Here is a 13,470-nt window from a genome sequence, read left to right on the forward strand (position 1 = left end):
GATGTAGATTAATTTCAAGTAATTCAAGTACTGCGAAGCCCTATCGGTATAGCAATCAAAACAAAATGTTTGCTAGCGTTATCTTATAAATGCAGCTACAATGACCATCAGATAAAAAACTACGGTTTTCTGTTGTCAAATTTGCTGCCCCAAAATCGACAAGACAACCAACTTGTGTACGAACAAAGAAAGCAGAGATTAGCAATACTGGCACGTATGTAAACGTACCGCGGTCTGCCAACAGAATGTTCTAGATTCACATAGATACCTTTTAAATTCATCCATAAGCATAGTAAAAGGTTCTATTTAAAAAAACGCATATTTTGATCAAGTATCAAAATGCAGTATATTTTTTTGTTAATTTTTTGTTCTTGAGGAAAACAATGTTTTGTTGTTTATAGAATATTATGTTGTTAACTTATCACTTATTGACAATTGTTAATCACTATTTATTTACATATTTCATTAATAAATATTTATTGTATATTATAACGTATTGTAATATAATATGTAAGGCAATACTACACATATAGTATGTACTTCCAAAATATAACTTACTTAATTTAGATGTTTTTAATTATCTTTAAAATGTACGAATAAATTTTTTTAGTAATTTATTAATAGACAATTTTTCTTTTTTTCTTCGCCTTTTCGTAACACATTTTGTAAAGGCTTCGTCATTCTCACGTTGACGATATTTTGCCAACAAATTTCTCCATGACTAATCCCACAACAATATGGACACAGTAACACATACTGTATAAACCATATCGGAATTTGAAACTGATATGTGAATTTTTTTGTTTCGAAATTTTAAAGTAAAACAAATTAAAAAAAAAAAAGAATAAAATTAATCTAAGAAGATAAATATGAAATTTTAAAATATTTATAAGAAATTTTTATATCTACAATAAATCACATTTTTTTTTTTTTTTTAAATGTGAATAATCTGAATACTCATGTATTATTTTATTTTATAAAATTAAATCGAATTCGGTAAAATAGTAGATATAGTTACTATAATTGTGCCGAAAATTTAAGCTTCTTTATTCAAACACCCCACAGGACTGTCGGATACCTTGAAGATCCGGAGGCGAGGCTTTCCTCCATATAAAACGCACGCAGTATGCCGCCGCATCAGTTAGTCACGGTTCCGGAAGACAGACAGACCACATCGTGAGTTTTTTTTTTATTAACGTTTAATTTAAACATAATGATTGTTCTTTTTTCAAATACTTATTTACGTTGAAGCGACTTTAAAAATCATTGCTTATTTATACTTATTTAAATTATTTATGATAAATTAACTAAATTAATGAGTAAAAATGTATTAAAATAACATGTTAACGAGTAAAGGATCTTTATAAAGAAATAAATCGGTTTTATCAAAATAACTTATTTGCCTCTATTATAGTTAAACATAAGTCTTGAAAAAAAGAAAATAACCCAAAGGTCGAAATTTGAGAGGAACGAACCATCTTGAGGGCAAGGTCGCTTTCTATAGCCCTGGAACCGGTCCAGATTCTCGATTTCCTTACGTAATCCATTGTAAAATATTCAATGGAAAGTGTTTGTAAACAAATTTAACTCGTTACTTAGTAATACATTCGTTAAATTCTTAATAATTGCTATCTTAAAGCCTCACTCATATTATTGTACACAACATAATTTGAAGATCCTTTTGACGTTGACGAATTAGCACTATACCTAGTCTATTGTTGGTTGTGACCACACGATTGTTTGACCTTTTGAACATTATAAAAACAGTATTGGCATTTTCTAATCATCAATACAACAGACGCGGTGTGAAATCTAATTAAAACTGCACATCCTTCTATAAGATCTTTCCGTGAATGGTTAAAAAAATTAAATTGTCTCATAAATAAGATTTGTATAACTAGTTTGACTACTGCGATCAAATTATAACTGTTAAATAATAAAATGACTTTTAATGGAATATACAAATTTAAAATTAACAATTCCAAACCAAAGGAACGTTCATTGAACTCGTTGAACTCTATGGGGTTTTATGACAAGACAAGTATTTTTTATAGAACACGGTTTTTGATGTTGTTTTCTTTTTAAATTATTCTTAGAATCGTCTCAGAATCAAAACCTGAATATTTATTATTTGCTATTAAATTTATTAAGCACGTACGATATATAAACTATTATTTTATTGTTATCAATAATGTAAATAAATAATTCAATTTTCAGCATGAAGTACTCTTTTTATTCTAATTATTAATAGTCAGAATTTATTTAGAGAATCAGATCACTTTTAATTTATTAGCCAGACCCGGGATTTAATTTTTAACCCTCGAAACCATAATGCGCAGCCACAAGAAAAGGAACTAGATCTGTTCACATAATATACCTAAATACGAACAAATAAAAAATATGTTGATATGTCATCCAATTAGTATTCGTTTATTTTCATACTGGATATATACCTAATTGAATCCCATTTAATTAGCATATCAAAGGATATATTGAATATGACTTATAAATAATTTTTTTTTTTTTTTTTTTTATTGTCCGGGAGGGCAAATGACTCTGCTCCACCTGATGGTAAGTGGTAGTAGAGTCCAAACGCGACGACGGCTAGTGCAGTTGGGAAAGGTGATCTGCTCTAGCCGCCCCCGCCTTGCCGGCCCGCAAGATGCCTCTTCACGCCTCGCTTGAAGGAACCCAGGTCATAAGAGGAGGGGAATACGTGCGCTGGTAAAGAATTCCATGTTTTGGAAGTGCGACAAAGAAAAGAGTTGCCAAATTTCTTTGTACGCGATGGAATTGATGTCACAGTTAGGCGGTGACATCGAGAACCAGCACGCGTGGACTTGTGAAGGAAAGGGGAAGCAGGAATAAGGGAGAATAGTTCCTCTGAGCACTCGCCGTGACACATTCGATAGAAAGCGCTGAGTGCCGCTATCTCTCGACGCAATTGTAAAGGCTCGAGGGTGTTGGTGACCTTTACATCGCCAATAATGCGAACCGCACGTCGCTGCAACCGATCCAAGGCCTCCAGTAGGTACTTAGCGGAGCCATCCCAGAGGTGCGAGCAATATTCAACGCAGGACCGTACCTGTGTTTTATACAGCAGGAGCAGTTGAGCAGGCGTGAAAAAACGCCGCACCTTGTTCAGGACTCCGAGTTTACGTGAGGCTGTTTTTATAACAGCCTCGATGTGATCCTTTGGATTGAGGTCGCACCGAACGTCGATTCCCAGTATGGCGACTTTGCTATGTATCTCCAGCGTGGTGCCACAGAGGGAAGGAGGAGGGGAAAATGGTGACTTTTTCGCTGTGAGAGCGCACACCTGAGTTTTCTTGGCGTTAAACTCAACAAGATTGTCAGAGCCCCATTTGGCGATGAGTCCTAACGTCCTATCGAGCTCAACAACAAGATCCCTCCGTCTCTCCTCAGTTTCCGCCCGTCCAGCCGCTGCGCGTCCGTGGTATCCCCCGTGCACTGTACTGTCATCTGCATAGCAATGTATGTTCCCAAGAGAGAGCATATCATTGATATGCAGAAGAAAGAGCGTGGGGGATATCACAGACCCCTGGGGGACTCCAGCATTCACTACATGGGATTTTGAAGCGCAACCATCAACTAGAACGCGAAGGCTGCGCTTGTGTAGGAAGCTAGCAATCCAGGTGCAGAGCTGAACCGGCAGACCGTATGCCGGCAGCTTGGAGAGAAGACTTCTGTGCCAGACTCTGTCGAAAGCCTTGGAGATATCGAGGCTGACGGCCAACGACTCTCCACGCTTATCGATAGCTTCACCCCAGAGGTGTGTTACGTACGCTAGAAGATCACCTGTGGACCGTTTTGGTCGAAACCCGTACTGACGATCATTAATTAGACAATGATCTTCTAGGTAATGGATCAGTTGGTTGTTTAAGATCCGTTCCATCACCTTACAAAGAACTGAAGTGATAGCTATTGGCCGATAATTTGCCGGGTCAGATCGATCCCCTTTTTTGGGAACCGCTAGCACATTAGCCTCTCTCCAAGAATCCGGCACACATCCTGTAGAAAGAGACAGCTGGAACAGGCGCGTTAACACAGGAGACAGCTCCGCTGCACACTTCATCAGCACTATGGCTGGTATTCCATCGGGACCGCTAGCTTTCCGCACATCAAGTGATTGTAGCTCTGCACGCACATCACGTTGCCTGATTTTGATGTCAGGCATCGTGTAGCCACATGAAGGAATTGTTGGTGGCAGCGCACTACAATCATTGATTACGGAATTATCCGCAAAGAGTTTTGCCAGAAGATCAGCTTTCTCCTGCGGACTGTGAGCTAGCGATCCGTCCGGATACCTGAGCGGTGGCAGCGAAGGTTGACAGAAATTGCTTTGCACAGATTTGGTCAGACGCCAGAAGCTACGGGAGCCTCTAGGTTGTGAAATAAGGTCATGGCCAAACCGCGCAATGCGCTGTGCATCCGCTCTTGTGTATGCCTTCCTACAAGACTTGGAAGTTTTATTGTAGGTTGCTTTCAGTGAGTCAATGTTAGATGCCCCACTAACGCAGCCATTGATCCACGCGCGATAAGCCGCCTGCTTAGAAGACACAGCATCGGCACATTCGCGAGTGAACCAACGGTTACGCGTACCCTTACTGGCGAGGTCTGAGTTAGGAATGTAGTATTCCATCCCCAACAGGATCTCACCAGCAATAGCAGCGGCGCTAGCTGTCGGGTCATTCTCACTGAAGCAACGCTCCTTCCAAGGGACTGACGCATAGTAATCGCGCAAACCGTCCCAATCTGCCGACTTATAGTGCCAAATGCGACGTTTGCTTACCGTTGGTGGCGGCAGCTTGGCCTGTGGCACTTTGGTAGATATCAGGCAGTGATCCGAAGAACCAAGTGGAGCCCGAACCTCAACCTGATATTCCACCGGGTGGCTAGTCAGCAGAAGGTCCAGTAGGGAAGGCGCTTGCCCGTCAATGTCTGGGATCCTGGTGGGCTGATCAACCAACTGGGTCAAGTCATGCGTGAGAGCGAAAGCATGGGCAGTCCTTCCCGCATGGTCAGTTTTGGAGGACTTCAACCATGATTCATGGTGAGCGTTAAAGTCCCCCAAAAACACCAGTTCCGCGTTAGGAAACTGCTCTTGCGCAGCATCTGCCACCCGACTAAGATGGTCAAATAGTCGGCTTGTCTCCAAGTCACCATTGTGGGATCTGTAGAGGCACACGTAGACCCGACTCTGACGAACCAAGTCCACACGTACCACTAACAGGGAGAAGGAAGGGTCCTCCAAGCAGCGCAGACGGTGACAACAAACATCCGTCCTGACGAACAAGCATACTCCGGCTTTCGCTTTGAAGGATTCTTCAAGCATGTAGCCGGGATAATTAAGGTAGCTGGTATCGACAGGACGGAGTATTTGAGTCTCCGTCAGAAACAACATTGCTGGCCGTGCTGTCTCGAGATGGTGGTGGACAGCATTGAGGTTAGCGTGGAGTCCACGGATGTTAACGAACTCAACCTCAAACAGCGTGGGAATGGTGGGGGTGTGCACCGCTGTACGACCGTCATTTCTTTTATGCACTGTCATGGATAGGGGGAAAAAAGAGGAAGAGACGTGAAGCGAGCGATGCGTTGCCACGATAAGGACGGTCAAAGTGTGGAGCTGTGTTTCCCCAATAAGTTGCCAGAAGAGAAAATAAACCGACCCGCCGGGCGGAAGGGCCCCCGAACCCTCCCGGTAGTGGCCGCCGGGACCCCACCGTCCGGTCACCAACCGGCACGACGGTCCACACCGGGATTATGCGTGGCCTGGTGGGGCAGCCTCGCGAGCTGGTTAGGAACGCTTGGGCCCCTGTACTCTGCCACGGGCGGCCAGCGGAACAACCGTTTCTACGGGTCTCCCTGACCGGCGGGTCAATATACTTTCCTCCAGCATTGGTTCAACAGCAACATCCACCGGACCAACACTTATCGCGACAATGCGCGCTCGGGCACTGGCTGTACGCCGGCTGATCTCGAAACGCGGCTGCAAGCAGCCACTTCACGAGTGTTTCACCATGCGTACGGTGGTAACAAGCCAGGCGGATGATTAACATCCTACCACCAGATGAGCAGATGGTCGCTCAGATGTCCCTTAGTCGCCTCTTACGACACCCATGGGAGAGAGAGGGGCAGTGAATTGTATTCTTACTCCGTCACTGCACGGAAAATAAATAATAATAATTGATCGTATACAATGCTAAGGATATTTATGAAAATTATTCAATTAACGATTGAGTTTCTGGCGGCATCATACATTCCGTATCGGTGCCGGTGCCATCAATAGATTTAACTAAAACTTTTTAAAAATCGATTCAAACCTGCTTACTCTTGCATCTTTATTAGATTAGGGTTTTTATTACTTTAAATAATAATATTGTTTTGAATAATTTAAATGTAATATTTATCGTTGGATGCGAATTCGCGCAAAACGCATATTCTTACTGTAAGGGGGAAAGCGAAATTCTTCCTTTCATTTTTGTTATAATTATAAATAAACTTTAACTAAAATGTTGAATTATGCAAGATTCAATAAAAGAACAATGCATTTTTTTATAGATTATGAAACGATTCCTGTTATTGTCGGTGCTGGCGATTGCGCACGCGCAGTTCCCAAACGGACGCATCCTAGAACCTCCAGTACCCTCACAGTGTGTGCAACGCGTCATTCATGAAAGATACGCAGACAGTAAGTTGAATTTTATATAAATATTTTAAGCATCGAATTAAGATGTTCGTTAGCTGATTAAGTTTCACCTTTAAGTTTTAACCTACAACAAAGAAATACAAATGATTGTTTAAAGATCAAATGGTAGAATATTTGATGAGCGGTACAATACAAACTAAACTTTTATAGACTGCAACTCATGTAAAACTATCCGAATCTAATATCTGTAATTTCATAATATTTAGTACTTAGTACTTAGATCATTTTAAAAGACAAATAATGTCGACCAAACGGAACAGTATGAGCGTAAAATATTTTATGATTTTACTTTACCCAAATATTTTAGAAAGAATTGCTTCGAAATGAATCGATCGTAATAATAATAAAGTAGCTATATTATAAAACATGCTATTAAAACACCGGACAGTGTACTTACCCAATCTGAGTACTTTATGTACAATGGGCCGACGCGGAAGTCTCTAAGCAAAGTTTTTGTCGAATCAAAGACCACGTAAAGACGTTCATATAAAAACGTCATGTTTAAAAATGCGTCAGCTACGCTTATCTCTTTTTTCCCGGATGCGAGTAGATAAGTAAACCTGTTTCTAAACGGGACTCTATAAAATATCTAAGATAACCCAGATTTGTTCCTTGAGACAGTAAACAAAGCTTCATAATTATAATTAAATATTTATTATTCCACCATAATGACTTGTCATAAACAGTCATTTAAATTATGTCTAATGGAGTTATAATGTACTGAGTCGACACGCTTAAAATTAGTTCAATAATTTCCATGCCTTCTTCACAGCCCGGATAGCTCAGTCGGTAGAGCATTGGACTTTTAATCCAAGGGTCCAGGGTTCAAGTCCCTGTTCGGGCGGCTCTAATTTTTTACATTATATTTATTTTTTATTTCCAAGTAAACTGCCTGTTTCTATGAAGCAAATATTATTTCTATACTAAATATGCGGTAGCTAAACTGCGACATATTGTAAATTAACCTAGTAGCGCTGCACAATAGCGAGTATTCTTTTTAGTTCTGTATGGAAAGTTACTTACTTTTCCATCGACAGACGTTCCCAGGCTGCATACAATGACATCGTGCACGTTACATTCATGTATCAGGTCGTAATATCTAATAATTAATAGATAATCTGTGCCTATGTTTAATTAGACGAAAGGTATATAATTACACCGTTTTCTTTTTAACGTTTTTGATTCGAGCCTTAGCGATAGGCAATAAATTATTTAAAAAAAAGAAACATATCAAAATATACACAAGCAATAAAATTAATTATTTTATTATTCAAAATTGTTAAATAAATAATATAACAAAATAAAAACGTAAATAAACTCCATAAGTATAAGAAGCGAAATTTTAATTTCCCTTCGATCTATGAAACGACTTTCTAAAATAAATTCAAAAATTTTCTATCATAGAAAATAATATTTGATAAACCTTCACCTCTAACATTCGACCCGAAGCTTTCTTTGGATAATCTTACTCTTAACTTACAGATTAATAAAACATTTACAATTTTGTAAAGTAACACACGACTGATTTATTTTTACCAAGGCGAAATTTTTCAGTCAAAAATATATCACTTGCACTACTATTTAAAATACGATTTTTAATATATAATAATAGTTTCATTATATAACGAATTACCGATCACGTGTTCATAACATTCTTTGAAAAACACGTTGCATACAAACAACAGAACTTCTACCTCGTAATTTTAAATCATTCACAAATTACCCAAGTTAAAATTTATCTATATTTTAATGTTATTAGCGTATTTTCCAATATATTGCCATTTATACTGATTATGTTAAGTATTTATAAAAGTGTAAAACTAATAAAATGTACAATAACTGTTTTAAATAATTTATGTAAATGGTTCATTATGTTCAATAAAAATAAAACACAAAATGTTATGAACAGACAAAACCGGTACCTACTATAAGTATTAGTAACCACAAATTTATACACAACTTTTTATGCTATTTTTTCTTTACTAGACAAGGGTTACTTTTTCTCGTGGAGGGACCCGGCCTTACGTGGTGTTGAAGAGGACTGGCTAAGCGCAAGAAACTACTGTCGTCAGCGTTGCATGGACCTTGTCTCCTTGGAAACAAGTGACGAAAACGAATGGGTGAAAGCTCGTATCGTTCAAGATAAGGTAATTTAAAATTTTCACGTAAATAACATTAGTTTGTTACATAACAAACATGTGACTTGTAAAAAGCGAGAGCGTTTAAATCCAATCTTGAATATATTAAACTTCAATTCCTATTCATATTAACATACTCATTACTAGTTTGTTCAACAATGCCGTAAACATTCTTATCCTGTCTTTGAATTGTTGGTAAATTGGACTCAAATCGTTTAACGTGTTTATATAAACTTCGTGTAGCACTTACTTGGAAATTTCAATGCTAGCAAAACAAAAGACGATAATGCTTCATCCTTGACCTGTTTTAACATGACAAAGTAATCTCGTCATTTACTTTAGGTACACCCACTGCTTGTAAGTGAAAACGTTTTTTTCAAAACAATTGAACTAGAAAGTAGAGCCTTTTAATTTCGTACCTCAAAGAATTTGACGTGCTTGTTGTTTAAATGTCGTTACAAATTCAAACATGTTTTGAATTTGACAAACTTCAATTGTTTTACGATGCATAACGAGTAGTACCAGAACAATAGTTAATTTTCCTTTTCCAAGTTTCACTTCACGTAAGTAAAGATGATTTTACATCGTGGGATAAGTCGTTTATCAATATATCATTACCGAATGAAATATTTACTTAGACAGTTTGTATTATTGGAACTTGGATTATTTAAATATTTACATACAAGATTATGTTTATTGTTTTGGCTGTTAATTTAATAGATAGGTACGTAAAATTCTTTAAAAGTATAGATTTGTGATCGAGTCAAATAGGACGCAGCTATTATGGCCATTGGAGCTGTGATCCTAGAAAGGTCAACAGGGCGTTTTTTTAATATTATTTTATAAAAAAAAAATTTGGAAATACTTCTTTTATGATCATGTTTTTTTTTGTTTTCTAAAGAATATGTGGCATTCTCATTGCGTAACCTTGATCTTCTTCGAATTAGCATAGCAATTATGCCATTCCATAATATGACATTATGTATCTAATCATAACTTACTTTTTTAAGTTATTTTATTACCTCGAGTCTTCGAATTTGTTTAATAAAAAAGCACACATAATCTATTTAAAAAAAATTGCTATTCATGCTATATTTTCTTTATACCCCCATATGAGGAGAAGAGTTCTTTACCCATTGATTCTACAAATGTTTGCTTTACTTTTATTTAAGATAAAATACATATGGACTTCGGGTCGCTTATGCGACTTCAAGGGCTGCAACCGACCGGATCTTCTGCCCAACGAGGTCAACGGATGGTTCTGGACTGCAGAGCTTCAAAAACTTGCTCCCACTACGAACCGCCAACAAAATGACTGGTCAGAAGGCGGCGGTATTGGCAAACCCCAACCTGACAACAGGGTAAATATATTATTTTTAATGATATCAGCCTATCTTACATCGAAACATTGTTATGTATTTATATATATCACGAACTTTAAAAATATATTTCTCGTTGACGAATTACATACCTACGCATTATTAATTATTACGGAATAAGTAGCACATTATTACAACACAAATTCCACGTATGGTTAAGTAATGTTTGCCATTAAGGCTCGTTCGTTAACAGTGAGGATGACGCGTAATGAAAATGAAAGCGGTGTAAATATTTATGTGTCTGCAAATTATTCGCCGAAGGGCGTACCCGCATGCCTGCAACCCACTTTCTACAACCTGTACAAAAGCTTATCGATATTCAGCTTATGTCGTGAGACGCGACATATTGTTTGATACTACTTTCGCCGTGACTCGTGTGTCGTCACTCGTCGCACGCAACTACAACTGCGTCCTGAGGATCATCCGCATCCGCCTTGCTTGCGTCATAGTTACTCATAATGCATTCGTGCCCTTGCATTATGTGGTTTCTTATATAATTTTCACTTCATGTTACGCACGTTTATAGAAAACTAAATGACAGCTCGTAAAACACAAATAAATGAAGACTTTATACAACACACATTCGTATCAATACTCGGTAAATGTATCTACCAACTATACTAGGGCTAAGATTATCCTAAGTATTCTTCAGAGACGTGCATCTAAATAATTTATAAAAATACAGCATACAATTATTTTCCTTTTAGAATAAACAATAGGTATTGATAAGTATATGTTTGCAGGAGCTGCACCAGGGTGGCGCTGCGGAACACTGCGTGGCGATTCTAAACAATTTCTACAATGATGGTGTCCACTGGCATGATGTTGCCTGTCATCATCGCAAACCATTCGTCTGCGAAGAGAATGACGCGCTTCTGAAATACGTCCGATACACCAATCCAAATTTGAGAGTCTAAGATTCTACGTCATAACGCCATATAATATTTTAATAATTCTCATGAATGTAAACAAATTGACATAAAAGAAAATAAAATACTACGATATTCGACCAACCCGTAACGTAGACAGTTACGATCGAAAATACTTTAAAACCGAAATAATTTCTTATAACATTTTGCATTAAAATGTTATCTTAGATTTAAGTCTTACCTCATTGAATATTTATTTCAGTATTTAAGCATACAAGTAGTCAGTACAAATCCAACAAATACTTATTTAATAAAGACTGCTTTAATTTATTTTATCTTTTACTGATCCCCAAGTATTGTCTATGGCAGTATCACATAATATTTGTTATTTATGTCATTTCCAGTCAAATATAAAATTTAAATTGGAAATCTTTATGTATATCAAAAAACACTATATTTTTATGAATAAATAATAATAAAAAAAATGAAACTTTAAAAATGCATTTTATTTTAAACAAACAGTTCAGAAAATATATATTTAAGATGAACTTATATTTAACATGTACTTGAGTCTTCTGGACGACATTTTCTTAGCCATGATGTACCACAGGCATATATTACAAAAGTTTGCAAGTGTTAGAAGCAATGTTATATGCATCAAACGGTACAAACGCAGGAAACTAAGCTTCAAACCGTAACTGCAACAATAGTTAAATGGAACAAATTCGGACCTCAAATGTGTAGACCCTAAACAAGATAGACATTGTGGGGAAACCTGTATGTCTCATGTGAGTATATAAAAATAAAACATTGAACTCTTTAAATTATCCAGATATTTAAAATATAGGAGTCAGAAAGAATAACCAACTTACTCTGTATTAACAACATTATCAGTATTAGAACTCAATGATACATTGGACCTCTGTGGATCCGGTAGAATTAGTAAATCTTTATCAAATTGTTCTTGCAAGCAACAAATTCTTTCCATGATAAATAACAAAAGTATCGCCCAGAAGTATTCAAACTCTAAAACCATTTCGTTCATTTTTTGCCTTCAACCATTATAATGTGGTAGCCAAACTTTGTCTTAATCGGCGGATCGGTATATATAGGATTCGTGACTGAAGATATGGGCAAAGCAAAAGCCGCATCTTGAAATGGCCCGACCATAGAACCTCGGGTCATCCAACCGAGATCTCCCCCTTGCCTTGCTTTATCTTCACTGTATGCGGCCGCTACATCAGGAAATTTTTGTCCAGCTTTCAATTTTTCCAATGCTTCCAAACATTTTGATTGTTTCTCGCACAATATATGCCGAACTTTGACAGCTGTCCCACCTTTTTTTTCTTTTCCTCCGGCTTCTAAATTTGAAATAAAAATATTTTTAAAGGAGTGTATTTATTAATCCATTAAAAAAACATCTATCTTTTCTAACCTTTACTATCACCACTCGATTTTCCACCACCGCTAGTTTTATTACCTCCAGCACTTTTACCACCTTTCTCTGGTTGTTTTTTTGGCGGCATGACAATTACTATGCTAAATCTATATTAATTTTATTTATAAAATATCAAAAACTGCAATTGGTACACAAAGTTTATTCACAAGTCGTTTTATACTTTATTTTCTTAACGATAAAAATTATATTCATCTATCAGTCATTTGCTTCAACCATTTCATTCTTTTCTTATGTCATCGTGACTTTTGTACGTTTTTCTTCTAAAATAAGCAAAAGGCACAAATCTCTCAAAGCAATTTAATTAAAAAATAAATGAAGATAGAGCTCAATTTATAATTATTATTCCTTCTCCTTCCTTTTTTTCACCCACAGATTGAAAGCACAAACAATTAATAAAATAATTTTGTTGTATTTAGGTAAAATAATTTTAAATTTTAATGATTAAGATATATTTATTGGTAATGTAAAACTGCCAAACCAAGTAGGTGCTTCAGAAATATCTTAAATAGTAGTAAGTCGTACTTAACTTACTTCTCCAAAAAATGTCGGGCATTTTCAGCTATAACTAAAGATAAAACATGTCAGGAGAATTAGATATTCAGTCTCAAATAAAAGTGTATTGATTGTAAACAAATACAAGTGAGGGTAAATGTGCATATAACTGCAGCAGAATTAGTTGATTTTCAAATAATATAATTCTTTGATAAGAATTGTAAAAAACACTAATTATTACGATGTAGCATATATATTATATAAAAATAAATAAGATCAGCCAATGAGTACTTGGTGGTAAGGAATTGTGCTAGCAGGTTTGGGTTGATACCATTTATAGTATATTCTACCAATAAGCAGCAATACTTAATACTGTTGTAATACCGCTTGAAGGTTGAGTAAG

The 13,470-nt window shown here is 36.7% G+C and overlaps 2 protein-coding genes and 1 non-coding gene across 4 annotated transcripts; 2 read left to right on the forward strand and 1 right to left on the reverse strand.

The window, feature by feature from the left end:
• Window positions 1-1,153: 1,153 nt before the first annotated feature.
• Window positions 1,154-11,244, forward strand: LOC125070260. Its single transcript, XM_047680055.1, has 5 exons — window positions 1,154-1,176; window positions 6,583-6,712; window positions 8,717-8,877; window positions 10,041-10,229; window positions 10,991-11,244. Exons 2-5 carry the CDS (start codon window positions 6,586-6,588, stop codon window positions 11,162-11,164), a joined length of 651 nt encoding a protein of 216 aa, XP_047536011.1. The 5' UTR covers window positions 1,154-1,176; window positions 6,583-6,585; the 3' UTR covers window positions 11,165-11,244.
• Trnak-uuu lies at window positions 7,502-7,574 on the forward strand. Its single transcript has one exon. It is a non-coding gene; the product is annotated as a tRNA-Lys (tRNA).
• A 364-nt stretch (window positions 11,245-11,608) lies between the features above and the next one.
• On the reverse strand, window positions 11,609-12,823 carry LOC125070270 (peptidyl-prolyl cis-trans isomerase NIMA-interacting 4). 2 transcript variants are annotated; one of them, XR_007119877.1, is made up of 3 exons: window positions 12,552-12,823; window positions 11,989-12,477; window positions 11,609-11,814 (listed from the first exon to the last, which is right to left on the reverse strand). XR_007119877.1 is itself a non-coding variant. In XM_047680067.1 (2 exons), the coding sequence occupies exons 1-2, from the start codon at window positions 12,640-12,642 to the stop codon at window positions 12,158-12,160; spliced, it is 411 nt and encodes a 136-aa protein (XP_047536023.1). In that variant the 5' UTR covers window positions 12,643-12,823; the 3' UTR covers window positions 11,609-12,157. The 2 variants fall into 2 exon arrangements, 1 of the variants encoding a protein (XP_047536023.1); XM_047680067.1 differs by having other exon boundaries at window positions 11,609-12,477.
• Between the last annotated feature and the right edge of the window lie 647 nt (window positions 12,824-13,470).

This window comes from Vanessa atalanta, chromosome 2 (assembly GCF_905147765.1).
Source record: "Vanessa atalanta chromosome 2, ilVanAtal1.2, whole genome shotgun sequence".
Lineage (NCBI taxonomy): Eukaryota > Metazoa > Arthropoda > Insecta > Lepidoptera > Nymphalidae > Vanessa > Vanessa atalanta.

What these genes read in the sequence shown, in the direction of transcription:
- LOC125070270 (XM_047680067.1), bottom strand. Translation starts at nt 12,642, where the DNA reads ATGCCGCCAAAAAAACAACCAGAGAAAGGTGGTAAAAGTGCTGGAGGT. An exon ending in ATCGAGTGGTGATAGTAAAG is followed by an intron (nt 12,478 to 12,551) that starts GTTAGAAAAGAT and finishes TTTCAAATTTAG; the next exon opens with AAGCCGGAGGAAAAGAAAAA.
- LOC125070260 (XM_047680055.1), top strand. Translation starts at nt 6,586, where the DNA reads ATGAAACGATTCCTGTTATTGTCGGTGCTGGCGATTGCGCACGCGCAG. An exon ending in TCATGAAAGATACGCAGACA is followed by an intron (nt 6,713 to 8,716) that starts GTAAGTTGAATT and finishes TTTCTTTACTAG; the next exon opens with ACAAGGGTTACTTTTTCTCG. An exon ending in CTCGTATCGTTCAAGATAAG is followed by an intron (nt 8,878 to 10,040) that starts GTAATTTAAAAT and finishes CTTTTATTTAAG; the next exon opens with ATAAAATACATATGGACTTC.